Genomic DNA, 17,309 nt, shown 5'->3' on the forward strand with positions numbered 1-17,309 from the left:
AGTAGGTTGTTCCAATAGCAGTTCTTCTGCAGACCTTGGCGGTCTTACGTGCTTCTGGCTCTCAAGGTAAGCCCAGACAGCATTGAACAAGTTTGCAAAATGTTTGAAAAGTGGTCTATCACTTAGAAAACTTTTGTTAAATAAGGTAATGTACTAACATCTTTTGGGAAAAACATTTTTCCACTACTTTTTCCATTTACTCTATTCCACTAATCTAGAGAACAAAAAAAAAAGAAAAGAAAAAAAAAAACCCATCTCAGACCAAATTCATAAAAACATCTTGGTGCCGAACACTTACACAGTACGGTCTGAACACTGAAGTTGATCACCAGCAGGAGTAGCCTCATTAGTCTATTCATATTTGCTTGATCCCCAAGGGGGAAATTCACTTTGTGAATTGCAGTAGAATGGACACAGCTACATGCAGAAGTATTCGGACATGACACAATCCGTCGTTTCCGGGCTTCAATTCCCCACACTGATCACCCAATATGGTTGTCAATACCCTCAAATTAAAGCTGACAGTCGGCAGTTTAATCGTGTTCACTGTTTCATTTTGAATCCATGTGAAAAAATGGACACACACACACACAGAGCCTCAGGGCCAAACATCCACACCGTATGACATACATACCGTATGACATACACACCGCATGACATGCACTCCGTATGACATGCACAGCGTTTGGCATACACACGGTATGACATGCGCTCCGTATGACATGCACACTGTATGACATGCACTCCGTATGACATGCGCTCCTATGACATGCACACTGTATGACATGCGCTCCGTATGACATGCACTCCGTATGACATGCGCTCCTATGACATGCACACTGTATGACATGCACACTGTATGACATGCGCTCCGTATGACATGCGCTCCGTATGACATGCGCTCCGTATGACATGCGCTCCGTATGACATGCACACTGTATGACATGCGCTCCGTATGACATGCACACTGTATGACATGCACACTGTATGACATGCACTCCGTATGACATGCGCTCCGTATGACATGCACACTGTATGACATGCGCTCCGTATGACATGCACACTGTATGACATGCGCTCCGTATGACATGCGCTCCGTATGACATGTGCTCCGTATGACATGCGCTCCGTATGACATGCACACTGTATGACATGCACTCCGTATGACATGCACAGCGTTTGGCATACACACTGTATGATATGCACTCCGTATGGCAGGCACCGTTTCCTAAATGCATAAACGCACACACTTCTGCATAAGTTGATAGACTATCTCTCGTATACTGACACTATAAAACGAACTGAAGCTTGGGGCCTGGTGAATTATTCTGGCAGCAGTGAACAGCTCAGAGGCCTGCTGACAAAATGATTTTGCGGAACGACACAAGCACATCTCTCTCCGCTCGGTCTAATAGGATCTGATCCTTATGGGCCTCGGTGGGAGGAGGGAGAGCCGGGCATGAATAATGTATGGAGGAGGAGAGGGAGAGGCACTGTACGAAACTCAGATTCACAGTCTCTGAGCAGAGACCATCCCAGCTGGAGAAAGAGGGGTGGCAGAGTCACTACACCCCACACCCAGCCCTGCATTTGTCTACATCTATCCCATAATGCACCCAGGCCACACGATGGATTAGCTGGGCACCCTTGTCCTACACACTCGGTGACGGTATTCCTCGACCTCATCATGCACAGTTGCACGAGCCACGGTCCTTTTCCTCGTCATAGACGGGCAGACCGAACGTGACCCTCCACCTCACAAACTGCCAACAGACCGCGCTCCTCTGTCAGAGAACCACAGGAGAAACTCTGGAAAAGGAGGAGCAACACACTCCAGCACAGTTAGGCACAGGGGACAGGCAGGGGAAAAGACAAGGGGCCAAGGGCCTCCATAAGACCTGCTGGTATGTTTGGGCTCTCCCAAAACAGGACAAAGCACCATGAAGTCCTGGTTCCCCATGTTTCTGGAGGCTTAAATTTCCACCAGATACTCTAGCCAACAAGACCTTCACAGCTCAACCTGTCATCCATATTGCATTTGAGTACCAGGAATCAGCGATTCAACCAAACTTTTGACCAAGAGCGAGCTTTTTCTGCCTTCTTCTAGTTCTGGAACTTTCAGTATGTTTTTGAGTGCTGAGCACATTATTCTGCTCAAGGAGACTTGATTTTTCAGAATTTCTTTTTTCCTGAAAATGAACCAAGAAAGCGGTTCAATACGCAATCAAGTGAAGCTGCAAACCGGCACAATCAATTCCTCGCACAGAGACCCTCCTGTTGACTTTCTGGAGATAATGGCTCTTGTAAAGAGGAGAGCCCATTTTAAACAGGAGCAACCACGTAATTGCAAAGAAGCGGCAGTGCGCCGCTTTAGCATGCTAACAGTAGCATCTGCAAGGAACGCGAGAACCTCTGAACTGAAGATCCATGGGTTATAACCAGTACCTCCGAACTCCCCAGGATCCATGGGTTATAACCAGCACCTCTGAACTGAAGATCCAGGGGTCATAATCAGTACCTCTGAGCTGAGGATCCATGGCTTACAATCAGTAAAACAGAGCAGGGCTGGCTGTCCATCGACCTCTGACAGGCAGAAACAGGCAGCCTTCAGCTCAGACATTTCAATAAAACGTTCAGTAACACTGAACAGACGTTTCATTAGCAGTGTTCCCGGTGGAGCTGAGTAGCACTGCGGGTCCCAGTGGTGCAGACGGAGCTTCTAGAGCTGCACTTTCATTGTTCAAAAGACACACGCAGCAGAGCGCAGTACAGCACGCAAACTCCCGTGGAACACATGCACTGCACTTTCATTGTTCAAAAAACACACACAGTACAGCACACACAGACTTCCTGTGGAACACATGCACTGGACTGGGGGGGGGCATTTTATATGGACACAGGGCTCTAGTAAGCTGGGGACACATTTTACAGTCATTTAGTGGATGCTTTTATCCAAAGCCACTTATTGTTGATTGGACTAAGTAGGGGCCAAACCAACTGGAACAATGTGGGGTTAACAGGTCAAGCAGCTGCATACATGTTAATGTGGCTACACTGGGGCTTGAGCCACCAACTTTCAAGCAGCCAAGACTAAAAGCTGCTCCACTTTTATATGGGCACAGGGGTGTAGAATGTTGGGGAGAGAATTGACATGGGCACAGGGGTGTAGGATGCTGGGGACAGATTTGACATGGACACAGGGGTGTAGTATGCTGGGGACAGATTTGACATGGACACAGGGGTGTAGTATGGTGGGGACAGATTTGACATGGACACAGGGGTGTAGTATGGTGGGGACAGATTTGACATGGACACAGGGGTGTAGTATGCTGGGGACAGATTTGACATGGACACAGGGGTGTAGTATGGTGGGGACAGATTTGACATGGACACAGGGGTGTAGTATGGTGGGGACAGATTTGACAGGTGGGACACTTCCTCTGAGGCTCAGGCCACAGAATAAGCAGACAGGCCACAGATAGCTGTAGGGGGGTGTGTGGGGGGGTTGACCATGTGGCCGACTCCAGTACCACACAAGGAGCCGCTGTCCCTGCCTCACAATGCCCGCTTGTGTGGCCCTGCGGGGGAGGGCACCGAGGGGGTCAGGGGGTTCACTACTGAGAGGAAGAGTGAGAATGGTAGAATGGTATCAGACACAGGTGTGTGGAGTGTGGTATGTGTAGTGTTTGGTGGTCACACACAAGTGTATCGATAATGTAACAGTGTGAATAAAGCGCAGTGTGTGTGTGTGTGCGTGTGTGTGTGTGTGCGTGCGTGGTTTACCTGAGAGAATGGCGTGTTGGTTGAGGGCAGGGGGTTGGCCACAGGTATATGTTGGCCACAGGTATGTATAGATGGTGTAATAGTGTGTGTGTGTGTGTGTGTGTGTGTGCGCGTGTGCGCGAACATGCTGGTTTACCTGAGAGAAGGGTGTGTTGGTCGAGGGCAGGGGGTTGGACACAGATGTATAGATGGTGTAATAGTGTGTGTGTGTGTGTGTGTGTGTGTGTGTGAGTGCGCGTGCGTACACACGCTGGTTTACCTGAGAGATGGGTGTGTTGGTCGAGGGCAGGGGGTTGGACACAGATGTATAGATGGTGTAATAGTGTGTGTGTGTGTGCGTGCGTGCGAGCGAGCGCGCACGGACACGCTGGTTTACCTGAGAGAAGGGTGTGTTGGTCGAGGGCAGGGGGTTGGACACCATGGGGCCGAAGATGTCGAGGTCGTCGCTGAGAGGAGCGGTGGAGGCGGAGCCGTTGCCGCCGTTGGAAGCGGTGACTGCAGGGGTGTCTGGGAAGGGAAGGAGGAGCAGGAGGAGGACTGAATTATCTTCAACTTCAACTGCCCCACATCCCCCCAAAAACATACTTTTATCCCCCTTTAAGGAAGGCTCTCCAAGCACCTATTGTTTTACTTGTGTCAGGTGAGCAAATTATCTTTCTTAAAGAAATGACCCAAAGTTAGATCAACACTAAACGGCATGTAATCATCACTGTAATATACATATACGAACTGAAATGAGAACACTAAAGAACCTCACTGAAATGAGAACACAAAAAGAACCTGACTGAAATGAGAACACAAAAAGAACCTCACTGAAATGAGAACACTAAAGAACCTCACTGAAATGAGAACACTAAAGAACCTGACTGAAATGAGAACACTAAAGAACCTGACTGAAATGAGAACACTAAAGAACCTGACTGAAATGAGAACACTAAAGAACCTGACTGAAATGAGAACACTAAAGAACCTGACTGAAATGAGAACACTACAGAACCTGACTGAAATGAGAACACTAAAGAACCTGACTGAAATGAGAACACTAAAGAATCACAGTGAAATGGGAACACTAAAGAACCTGACTGAAATGAGAACACTAAAGAACCTCACTGAAATGAGAACACTAAAGAACCTGACTGAAATGAGAACACTAAAGAACCTCACTGAAATGAGAACACTAAAGAACCTGACTGAAATGAGAACACTAAAGAACCTCACTGAAATGAGAACACTAAAGAACCTGACTGAAATGAGAACACTAAAGAACCTCACTGAAATGAGAACACTAAAGAACCTCACTGAAATGAGAACACAAAGAACCTCACTGAAATGAGAACACTACAGGCAGAAAAAGCCTCTGAAACTGGTGCCGGCTCGTAGCGAGTGGTTGGATGGCGAGGTGAATCCGTCTGAAAGGTCGGCGGGAACCGTTGTGTGGGCTGCAGCCCCTGGGGACTCAATCAGTGTGGCACGACCACTTATCCCAGAGCGAGGAGCTCAGCGACTCGGCGGCTGAGAATGCCACAGCGACAGGTCAGTTCCCCCGGCGGGGGGCAAAAGGGCGCGGAGCGAGAGCACTGCTGGGAACTCCTGCAGGAAGCGCGTGATTCCCGCCCGGCTCGAAGGTGACCGGAGCTTTTTAGAGAAGCACAGCGCGCCCCCGTGCGTGCGGTCTGCCCCGACCGCACCCAGAGGCAACACGGGCCCTGACCGCAGGGGTTTATGGGCAGTGCTAAACGCACGGAGGAAAAAATCACCTACTTCAGAGTCTACTCACACACTTCTGACAAAAAAATGTTCTATATTTCGAGAAGGCAAGCAAGAGCAGGAGAAGCTCCACTGAACCAGGGAGGGAGGGAGAGAGGGAAGGAGGGAGGGAGGGAGGGAGGGAGAGAGGTACACAGAGAACAGAAAACCTGACAGAAGGCTCCAGACAAATATAAAGAGGCTGTGACAGGGTAAAGATGAAAAAGAAAATAGAAGAGAGAAGAGGAAGAAAAAGCGAGAACAGAATCAGGAGAGGTGGAAAAGCAAGAGAAAGGCAAAGAAAGCAAGAACGGGCAAGTGAAAGGAGAGAAACAGAGTGAGTGAGAGAAACAGGGGAGGGGGGAGAGAGAGACAGACAGAGAGGCAGATAGAAATAGAAAGTGAGAAAGAGAGAAACAGAGGCACAGAGGGAGAGAGACAGAGGGAGAAAGAGGGAGGCAGAAAGAGAGGGGAGAAAGCAAGAGAAACAGAAAAAAAGGGAGGGAGAGAGGGGAAAAAGGGAGGGAGGCACAGAGAGAGGGGGAGTGAGAGAAAAGGAGAGAGAGAGCTGCCCCATTAGCAGCCCGCCCGTGCTCCTGCCCGCTCTGAGAACGGCCCTGTTGCTATGGCAGTGACGAGGGAAAAAAAGGTCATCTCCCCGCCTGCTACATCTGTGGCCATTACGAGGCCGCCTCAGCCCAGACTGGGAGACACGTCCCCCGGACACAATCCGGGGCCCGTGACAACCTCCCGGGCCCCGCGGTCAGGGGGAGAGACAGAGAGAGAGAGAGAATGAAGAGATAAACCTCCCTCCCTCCCTCCATCACTCTCTCCCCAGCCTTGCAGGGTCGCGCTGCGTCTAATCAATCCGTCAGCTCCCTTCAGTCCCCGAAGCTCCATCCCCCCCGTGTCATCTCCCCCTAAATGTCACCATAAATTAGTCTCACACACACACACACAGACACAGACACACACACACGGGCGGAAAAATAAATAAATATATCAAGCAGAATCTCGGCGGGCGAAAATCGCAGCAGCTCGCCCTAATTTCAGGCTCCCGCTAACCCGCCGTCCGGAGGGGCGCGGATCGATGCGCTAACTCGCGGGGCGAGAGCCGGCCTCCCCGGGGGAGTCCGAAACGGCCGCCGATTACAGGGCTGGAGAGACGGGCGCGATGCTACCCCTCCTGGAGCGGCTTATTAAAGCGGCCGGTCACCCCCGGCCCGGCTCCTCGCGTGAAACCAGCCGCGCCTCCGATCGATGCCATCTGAGCTCAGCGGGGTGCCCTGGAGCCCCAGGCTGGGTTCCGCCGCCCCCGCGGCGCCCGTTCTGCCAGCCCGGCGCGGCCATCTGGAGCTGGCAGGGCCTGTCCTCACAGCGCCCGCTGAGTCACAGACCTGGCTCCCGGCACAAAGGCTACACATGCCCGGCAGGCTGGCGGCCGGCTCGGAGCTCCACTGCTCCTGACTTACTCGTCCTGGCTGCGATCGGCTCTGGGTTCGTTTGCTCCTGGCTTGGCAGATCGATGTCCCGGTCTGGGCTTAATCGCGGCTGAATTCCCCGACTCGGAACTCGAAAGCTCCCGACTTACACCAGCCAATCAGGTTCACAGCAGGCTCTGGGTTTGATTGTTCCAGACTTACTTACACAGGCAAAGTAGGTCAATATGTACCTCTGGGCTTGATTACTCCTGACTTGCCATGGCCATGGCCTAACGTGTCAATGAATAGCTCTTGGCTTGACTACTGCAGACTTTCTCAGGCCTAGCAGGTCAATGTGTAGCTCTGGGCTTGATTGTTCCTGACTTACCCAGGCTTAGTATGCATAGACATGCATATTGAACTCGACAGGCAAGCACAGCTTCAGCTCACCTAAGCATCTGAAGCCCTGGAAAAGCCTGTGCTGGGCACGTTAAGAGCAGAACACTGGAGCTCCCGTTAAAACCAATGGGACTTTCAAAGGCAAAATAAAACTTTCCTGATGGTATTTTGAAACTTATTTAACGATCGTTAGGTTTCATTAAATAAAGCATATTGTGAAAACAAGTTATAATGGAATATGTAAATCTGAATAAATATTTTCAAAACATCTGGAAAAAAAACACCCATTGTTTCGCAAACAGCTACACATAATGAAACTAATGATGACAAAAATATTGACTGATGGGGTTCTTTGGTTGAAAAGTCACCTTGGTTTTCTACACTGAATTCAATGGGCAGCACACTCTTTTGCCCTCAACATGCGCAGCGGAGGCTAGCTTCCTGTTACGCCCTCGGCTTCACTGTCTGAGCCCTCCAGCCCTCCCCAGTCCCAGTGTACGCTAGCAGGTAAGGGTGTACCTCTGGGCTCGATAGGTCCTGACATACCCAGACCTAACAGCTGAATGAACATCTCTGGGCTCGATTGCTCCTGACTTACCCAGGCCTAACAGCTGAATGGGCATCTCTGGGCTCGATTGCTCCTGACTTACCCAGGCCTAACAGCTGAATGGGCATCTCTGGGCTCGACTGCTCCTGACTTACCCAGGCCTAACAGCTGAATGGGCATCTCTGGGCTCGATTGCTCCTGACTTACCCAGACCTAACAGCTGAATGAGCACCTTGGGGCTCGACTGCTCCTGACTTACCCAGGCCTAACAGGTCAATGTGTATTTCTGGGCTCAACTGCTCCTGACTTACCCAGACCTAACAGGTCCATGTGTATTTCTGGGTTCAACTGCTCCTGACTTACCCAGACCTAACAGGTCAATGTGTATTTCTGGGCTCAACTGCTCCTGACTTACCCAGACCTAACAGGTCAATGTGCATCTCTGGGCTCAACTGCTCCTGACTTACCCAGGCCTAACAGGTCAATGTGCATCTCTGGGCTCAACTGCTCCTGACTTACCCAGGCCTAACAGGTCAATGTGCATCTCTGGGCTCAACTGCTCCTGACTTACCCAGGCCTAACAGGTCAATGTGCATCTCTGGGCTCAACTGCTCCTGACTTACCCAGGCCTAACAGGTCGATGGCCGGCTCAGAGCTCTTCATGGGGCTGGCTTTGGGTTCTGGCTGGGGCTCCTCTCTCTTCTGAGGCTGGAGGGGAGAGGCAGGAAAGAGGAAAAACACAGAAACGGAGGCTTTAGAGAAGTGCTTGCTGGGTATTTTCGGCGGCGAGGGGGGAAGGAGCTGGGGCTGGCGTTGACAGAATGGTGCTGGGTGCGCGTTTCCCAGAGTGCCTCAGTGCGCGTTTCCCAGCGGCGCGGTGCCGGGAACGAGGGGCGGACGGACCGAGGGGGGCGTGAAGCCGCATAGCGACGGCGCATAGCAACACCGCGCCCCCCCCCTCAGAGACCCGCCTGCCGCAGCTGGGCTTGTTAAAACCGCGCTCCTCTCCCGCACCGTCACCGCCCCCCCACACACCTGTACCCAGCACTGCGCCCCCCCACTCCCTCCCCCCCGTAAACCCCCAGGTCTACAGACTCCCACGTGCCACGCAGCAGGGGACCAATGGCCGAGTTTACTCCACTGCTCACCACAGGTGGGGAACCCAGGCTCAGAAGGTAACAGTCCACCCCACTGTTTTCTTCCAATCTCCTGGATTCGCCAATTAGCACAATATATAAATCCATCCATATAAAATGTAGCTCAAATAAAAAAATATATACAGTCAGCCTAAGTTGAAATAATGCTTCACAAGTGATGTGGAAAGAGAATTTTGGAAACAAAACATTACTTCTTTTTTTCTTTCCCTCAAGAGGTAAGAATTGTGGGTTCAGAAAGTGAAAGCCCTCCCCAGTATTTTGTTCCAATCACCTGGATTTGCTAATTAGCACACTTCCTCACCCAGGAGGTACAGCAGAGGTAATTAGTGAAATCAGCAGGCTCGGTTCATAGGTGGAAGAAACACACGGCAGGACTTCTACTGTCTGACCCCTGCACTTCCCACCTCAGACACTCACAGAACGCCTCAGTCACTCTGCGGTGCGTTGCGATTCCTGATCAGTCATTTGGGCTTTGCAAGCTCCTGTTTTCTCATCCGTGCTGCATGAACGCTGTCATTTTCTTGGCATTGAAATAAAAGAGAAAGAGTGAAGTAAACTGGACCCTACAGAAACAGCAGCGCTGCTTCAGACAGTGCTGTCAGGACCTGGCAGAACGGGGTACGCGCACCTCTCACACTTCCACAAGAATAAACGTTTCACCAGTCTAAAGACTCATTTCAATTGCATTGAACGCCACGGTTTGGAATCTGCCTCGCTGGCAGAACAGAAGACAATAACGCAGGAGATGCGCTCGGGTTGTGTGAGATGGCAGGTGTTTCTGGCTGGGAGGGATGGATGGAGGAAGAGGGAGGGAGGGAGCGAGAGAGCGAGAGAGCGAGAGACCCATTTAATTTTTTTCCCACCTCTTCTGCGTTGAGATGTTGTCAATTTGATTTGTGCACTCGAAGACTTCTGGAGCACAAATTGACTTGTCACGCAAATAGGGCATATCTGGATGATTTTAATTTGAGAGAGAGCGAGAGACGGCGTGACAGAAAGAGAGAGCGAGACGAAGAGAGACAGGGAGAGGAAGAGAGTGTGAAAGAGACTGGAAGAAAAAAAAAAAAAAGGGGGGAGAAATGGAGAAGATTCCATAATGAGCTTGTCTACCCCCCCTCCTTAAAGCCCCCACATGCATCAGCGTTCTACAAACACGCCGGGGATGGAACCCTTCGCCAGCACCCCGGAGCCTGACCCTCGAATCAAGGGCCCCACCCGCCCCCCGCGAGGCGACCCGTGTCTAACACGCGTCACGCCAGGCGCAGTCTGACGCCACGCACCAGCGTCTCAAGGTCCTTTCCGCCCCCGCTCATGAAGGAGTAACTTTGGGTCTCCAGCGAAGGAGAAAGCGCCCCGGGAGAGGCGAAGAGAGACCCGTCTTCGCTCTGAAAGAGCCGACAGAAGCGCGCTTGTCTTCACAAATAATTTAGGCTCCGCTGCATTATGCATGAGCGCCGTCATCTTGTCTGGTTTCCGTTATCTGTTTTTTCTTCTCCGCTCTTGATCTGGAAGTGGAAAATGAAATGGAGAAGAAAGGGCCCCACAGGGCCTCCCACTAAACTGACTCTTCAGAGAGAGAGCGTGTGAAGTCTCCATCCCGCACCGTCTCCCACCGCCTCCCCCGGCCTGTCAATCCTCCCCCTCCTCCTCCTCCTCTCCCCTTCTCCTCCTCCTCTCCTCTCCTGCACCGTCTTAATCAGTCTCCCCTGTCTGTCAATCCTCCCCCTCTCCTCCTCTCCCCTTCTCCTCCTCTCCTCTCCTCTCCTGCACCGTCTTAATCAGTCTCCCCCGTCGGTCAATCCTCCCCCTCCCCTCCTCCTCCTCCTCCTCTCCTCTCTCTCCTCCCCCCTCCTCCTCCCCCTCTTCTCTCTCTCCTCCCCCTCCTCCCCCTCCTCCCCTCCTCCCCTCCCCTCCCCTCCCCTCCCCTCCCCTCCCCTCCTCCTCCTCCTCCTCCTCCTCCTCCTCCTCTCCCCCCCTGATCCTCTCCTCTCCTGCACGGTCTTCCTCCTTCTCCCCACCGTCTGTCAATCCACCCCCTCCTCTCCCCCTTCCTCCTCTCCTCCCCCTCTCCTGTCCCCCCCTGATCTTCTCCTCTCCTGCACGGTGTTCCTCCTTCTCCCCCTCTCCACCCCCTCCTCTCCTCCCTCTCCTCCCCCTCCTCCTCCTCCTCTCCTCCTCTCCTCCTTCTCCCGTCTTCCACCTCCGTCTCACAGCTCTTGTCCAGCAGCTTGTCAGGCACAGTGCGCCCCGGGTCTGAATATTTCGGCCGGGCCGGCTGGAGAACACGAGAGAGTAAAGAGGGGACAAGCCCAAGGCTCTTTTTTCGTCAGCCTTCCAAATTTCCCTCCTCCTCCTCCGCCTTCCCAGGGTTCCTCCGGTGGCTCTCACTCGCCCTTTCGTTTGCCACTCGCCGCCCCACTCCCCAGACATTCCTTCCACTGCTTCAGGGATTACAAAGTCCCTCACAACGCGAGAGTGCCCCATTCTGGGTCACCCCGAATCCCCACGCCCGTGCTTTGATTTCAAAGACATGCCTGGAGGACCAGGGTAATGATGCAATCCTGCAGCTCCAGATCATGTTCTCCCTCTCAACAGGCTAGCCCAAAACATCCTCCATCCTCATTCGCAGCTAATGAGTAAAACACAAGGAGACATCAACGTGATGCAAGGCTTGGTTCAGCATGAAAGCATCATCCAAGTTTGCAGGATGATGAAAAGTTTCAATTATGGCAAAATATTTGGCTCAATGATGCAATTTTCATTAGCATTCGCCAGGCATCTTAACTGACAATTCAATGATTTGGAAACAGCCCAAATCCCACGACTAATATGCTCATGGATTAAGTGCAATACATTTATGATAATTTCACAATTATGCAAAAGAGAAATGACAGTGACATGCATTTAGAAAAACTTATTCAAACTGATTTGCAGTTTCACTTCAGTTCCAGGTGCATCTGATGTTGACTGCGGTAGAGTTATTTGCAATGTGACACAGGACTCCATTTTCAAAGCACAAAATCCTATTGGAACTTTTTTAGCTTTCATGGAAAATATTGGGCTGTTTCGGAAAAATTCTCAGGAGGGAATTAAAGAGGGCTGGCTTTATGGAATCCAGCAGGAAGCACATATTACAGCGATAAACATTTGCTTCTGTTATATAATATGGGATAACGTGAAAGTGTAGTTTATTAAAGCGGCTAAAAGGAGATAATAGAAGAGAAAAGAATCCAGACACAGAAGCAGTCAATGTCATAACTGTGTCGTATAGAGCTTGATATGACGGTCAGACCTGCATCATCATATCAAGAGCTTGTCCACAGCTCAACACAAAACACACTCACGTCAGGACCCGTGACGTGTGCACCAGAAAATCTATCCCCGTCGCAGACTTACAATGACGGGAAGTGATTAAGGGCTTAAACAGTGACTGGAGCTGCGGCGGAATCAGAAAGCAAGGCTGAGATGATGAATGCTTTCTGGTGCTACACAGCCAGTGTCAAAGAAAGAGCTACCGACAAAGGAATCTGGCATTGAGACGGCGGCATCCAATCAAATCCGTCACTCCGGAGAGTGGCGAGGCGGATCTGTTCTTTTCACCGGTGTACAGACGATACGAAATATTCCCGATCGCGCAAAGCTCGGACCAGACCACAGACCTTTTCTTGAGGGCGAAGTCAAAGTCCAACCTAAAGGAGCTCTCCACGAAGGAAAGGTTTTCAATCAGCTACATTGTGGGCGACATTGGCTCAGGCGGTAAGAGCAGTCGTCTGGCAGTCGGAGGGTTGCCGGTTCGATCCCCCTGTATAGAAGTGTCTCTGAGCAAGACACCTACCCCCCAATTGCTCCTGACCAGCTGGTTAGTGCCTTGCATGGCAGCCAATCACCGTTGATGTATGAATGGGTGAATGAGAAACATCAATTGTACAGCACTTTGGATAAAGGCATTATATAAATGCCATCCATATTCTTTCAGTCCACTCCAGTCCAACTCGTTATTTTCTGCGGTTCTGATAAAAGCAGTATTACAGTTCAGGAATATTCATGAACAGGCATGTCCAAGGACAACATCAATCGCCAACAGTTCTTCAGTTTGTAGTGCGTCTTCATGAATACAAATAGGAAAGCAACAGCATCAGTTCAGCATCAATGTTGTGGCGAACTTTCAATGTACAGTCAACTGAATTTGTGATAAAACCCCAGAACACACACTTTTACGTTTCTTTTTTTAATAAAGGACGTGTCGAGAATGCATTTTCCACAGTGAACGAGGCTTCAAGAATGCGCCGGCTGTCAATCATTAAGTTCTTCGCACGGATCAAGACTTTCGATTGGCGCAGCAAAAACGCACCGATTGGTTGATGGTTGCAAGTCACTGACAGGCTCCACCCACGTTTGCATTCAGGAAGGCTCTCGCCCCCCATTTCCACTTCCCGGTGAAACACAAACGTGCTTCCCGCTGGGATACAGTGGGAATTCCCGGCAGTAGCCGTGCGCTGCAGCACCGGGTGATCGGGCCCCTCTCCTCCAGCTCAAACGGAGAGGTAAGCGTTAACAAGGTTCAGGCTGGTCTCGGCCTATGGAGCCCGGCACCCGGTGGAATTACCTTTCACGTCTCCAATCTGGACAGACCGCGGCAGCCAGGAGGTTGAAACACCTCGCAGAACTCGCTAATTGCAGAGCTAACCACATACTAGCGCGATAGAAGGCAATGTAACCAGCTGCACTAACACTGGAACTGAAAACATTACACAACAACCCGGTATGTTGAGGCAATTTACAAAAGCACAACATTAACCAATTAAGGTACCAAACACTTAATAAACATTTGCCCTCCTCACAACAGTGCAAAAAACGAAAAATAGGTCAATCCCAACAAGACTTTTAGTCTTATATTCAGACTTAAACAATGTTTTGCTCAATAGGGCAACATAATGCCAATGAGGTGACAGTTTGACACATTTCACAATTTGCCAATGGGTAAGAAAATGTCACTTGTCAAGCAAACGGTAACTTAAAACAAGATAACATTTTCAACTCGAGAGAAGAAAATAAGATTACGTTTCTTTACAAGACCGAATACACTTGAGACTTCCAAGTCAATTCACGGGACAATTCAGCAGACTCGGTCCGTTAATACAGCAGCCTACACCCCGACGACTGGGTTCCAGAGATACGACCGCAGGCCTCTTGTCAGACACAATGCGGGCAGGAGTATCGGGAGGCCTAACACGCTGGAACGTACCGCTTCAAGGAGAGCGCACAGCGTGATGTGGCCTATTTTACGGCGGATCAAAGCGGAATAAAAGCGTAGTCTGACCACAGATCTTTTTTTGAAATATTTATTTATTTATTTATTTATTTTTTATCAGCGAAGCCCAGGTCCTAATGGGGCCCGTACACACAGACGTTTGGAGTGTGCCTCCAAAGTCATTAAAATAAACCGGGCTGTGTTGGGCTCTGCCTGGCCATCGTAAGCTGTGCCCGGGTCTGTGAGCAATCCTCCGTTTACACGGCCATGGCCCCAGAGCCGAGCTTTTCTTTTCCGCCGCAGGACCGAAGAAAGGAGGTGATGGAAACGCTGCAGTCTTTCAGATAAGGAAGGCTACACCTTCTCCGTCTCCCCGGAGTCACCCCCACCCCCCGCGCCAGTGCAGGAGGGGTCCAGCGAGCCTGTTTTTAAGCAGGCGCACGTACGCACCGCGGCCGCGTTAGCGTTAGCGGCTAGCAAGGCGACCGGGGGACCCCTGCGGATCTCACAGGTGGGCGCTGGGATGCGGCGTTATCTGTCCGTGCGGACAGGGATCCGCTTCTCAGCCGAGAGTAATCAGGGCCGGTTTCGCGCGGAGTCTGCTGGCTCTAAAGGGTATTAGACAGTGACGTGCTGTGCTTTACAAAGCCCTCAGAGCTACGCACGCACGCACGCACGCGGAGACAAACACCAGCAGTCACACGCTCTCTCACGCTATGGTAATAGTCGTTCCTGTCTCTCCGTCTCGTTCTCCCCATCTCTGTCAATCTCTGTCACACACGTGATGTCACTCTGCTTTCAGACAGTGTTTACGCAGGACCTCTCCTCCAGGTTCAGGCATGTATCACTGCGGTCTCTATAGAAACCCGGCGGTCAGCGTGGCTGTGGAAACAGGCCGTTCTGTACCAGGGAGAGCGGGGGGGGGGGTTTGCGGTCACGCCGATTCCTCATTCCATTTGGGATGACTGATGGGCACTCCAGGGACCCAGACGGAGAGGTTAATGACCGGCTTTTTACAACAGGGTTCTGATGGACTCCTGAAGGATTACCGGGGAGCAAATCACGGCTGCTTACGGCACCAAAGGCACGGAATGTCATTACACGGGAGGTGCTCGCCGTTCCCGGTCCGTGTCCTCACAGGGACCCCTCTCAGCGGGGACATTACGGCCCCCGCGTCCGCCTGGGGGCCTCTGCCCCGCCACCTTCCCTCAGAACCATGAGCAAGCACCGTCACTGATCAAAAAACCTAAATACATTTAAAAAAAACATCGGCCAGCTATCCCGTCCCCCGGGATTTGAGAAGCAGGAAGCGGGCTCTTAAAGGCTCTCAGTCGCGCGTCTCCCTTCACTCTGCACCGGCCAGAACGGCCAGCGGCGTCGACAGCAACACGGCCCAGCTCTCTGAGGAGCTGCGGCTTTCACGCCCGGCGTTTCGTAGACGACGCTCACAGACTCAGTCAAATAGAGGGAGGCTGAGAAATTATGATGCAAACATCAAAACACAAACAAAAACACAAGCGCTTTTCAAAGGGAAATCTGTTCCATTTGCACCAGACGGCGCCGGAAAAAGAAAGGCTCGTTTTGTCTTTTAAAAGCCACCTTGGCTCCTCGACGTCAAATGAATACGCGGTTTGTCCGCGAGACATCATTAAAAGAGAATTGCGTTTTGGCAGTTGGAGCGAGCGGTGAATCCGGCTGTAATTGGATTTATGTTCAATTACCGGAGCCCGCGCAAAGCACGCGTCGAGGCCTCCAGTGGGACGCGCAAAACAAACTTCAAAAACAGCCGAAAAAATCAAGGCCGCTTGGCTCCGTCGGGGGGAAATTACAACCGAGGATGTTTCACGGGTCGAACTGAAAGATCCCCCCTTCCTTCCATCCCTCGCTCGCTCTCATCCCGATCCTCCTCGCGGAGCGAAAGACACAACACCGGGCCCGCGAACCATCCACATTAACGGTTCAATCGAGACTCTTCATTACTAACCACACCGGCCTTTCACTGGGGACGTATCTTAAGATGTCTCTGTCAAAACGTATTAAATAAGTCAATAATAATTTACATAACGTCACTTTTGACTCACGCCGGAGTGTGAGGCACACTGAAATGGCTACAGCCTCCATTTTGTATTTCACCGGGAAGGACTCCGGCAGACCTCCGAGACTTCAGAGCAGACTCGGGCCGCATTCTGATCACAAGTGGGCTCCCCCTTGCAGGAGATTTCCATCTCGACGGGGTCCTGCTGGTAAAAGCTAAAACAAAGGACAGAAAAGGAGCAGTCTGTTCAGCGGACTGAGATTTGCTGAAGGCAAACTGCACAGAAACAATCCCACCCTCTACTGACTCCGCGGCCCACGTGTGAACACAACTCAAACCTGAACCGATCTCCCCTGGGGCCCCAGACCACGGCTCGGCGTGGGTATATGCAGGTTAAATGTCCAGAAAAGATGCCATTAGACGTTTTGAAGATGTTTTTGTAGCTTCAGACCAATGAAGCTACAAGAACAGATCAGAACACAGCTCGTGGATCGGTGAATACAAGCCACAAATCTACAATCAGCAGATAAGTAACAACTGAAGTAAAACCTTACAGGCCACCATCTTTTACACCAGTGCTACTCAACTCCATGTCCTGTGGGCCGCCAGTCTTCAGCACAACTCTGTCCGAGCTGGTGGTTCAAGCCCCGGTGTAGCCATGATAAGATCTCCACAGCTGTTTAAGGGCCCACGATCAAGGCCCTTAAACCCCCGTCATTCCAGGGGGGGACCGTCCCAAGCTTAGTCTAATCAACTGTAAGTGGCTTTGGATTAAAAGTGTCAGCTAAGTAACTGTAATGCCATGTAATGTGATTTGGCTGAAGGGCGCAGGCTGCAGCTCCTCTCCGCTCTCTGCCCAGCTGACAGCCCCCCCCCCGCCCCGGGCGAGCCCCTCACAGCGTTCCCGGGGCGGAGGAGCGGATTATCCACGGATGGCGGGAGGGTCCGGAGCCCGGAGAGCCGCTCGGCT

General features: G+C 51.4%; 1 protein-coding gene across 2 annotated transcripts in view; it reads right to left on the reverse strand.

The window, feature by feature from the left end:
* The window catches only part of LOC133119159 (stromal membrane-associated protein 1-like), a 62,080-nt gene that overhangs the window by 6,200 nt on the left and 38,571 nt on the right, over positions 1-17,309 (reverse strand). For both annotated transcript variants that reach the window (XM_061229615.1, XM_061229624.1), the window contains 2 exons: positions 8,520-8,604; positions 4,160-4,290 (listed from right to left, as the gene is read on the reverse strand). In XM_061229615.1, coding sequence (XP_061085599.1) covers positions 4,160-4,290; positions 8,520-8,604 — 216 coding nt within the window. The remainder of the gene's footprint in view (positions 1-4,159; positions 4,291-8,519; positions 8,605-17,309) is intronic.

The sequence above is a fragment of the Conger conger genome, chromosome 2 (genome assembly GCF_963514075.1).
Source record: "Conger conger chromosome 2, fConCon1.1, whole genome shotgun sequence".
NCBI classification, from domain to species: Eukaryota; Metazoa; Chordata; class Actinopteri; order Anguilliformes; family Congridae; genus Conger; species Conger conger.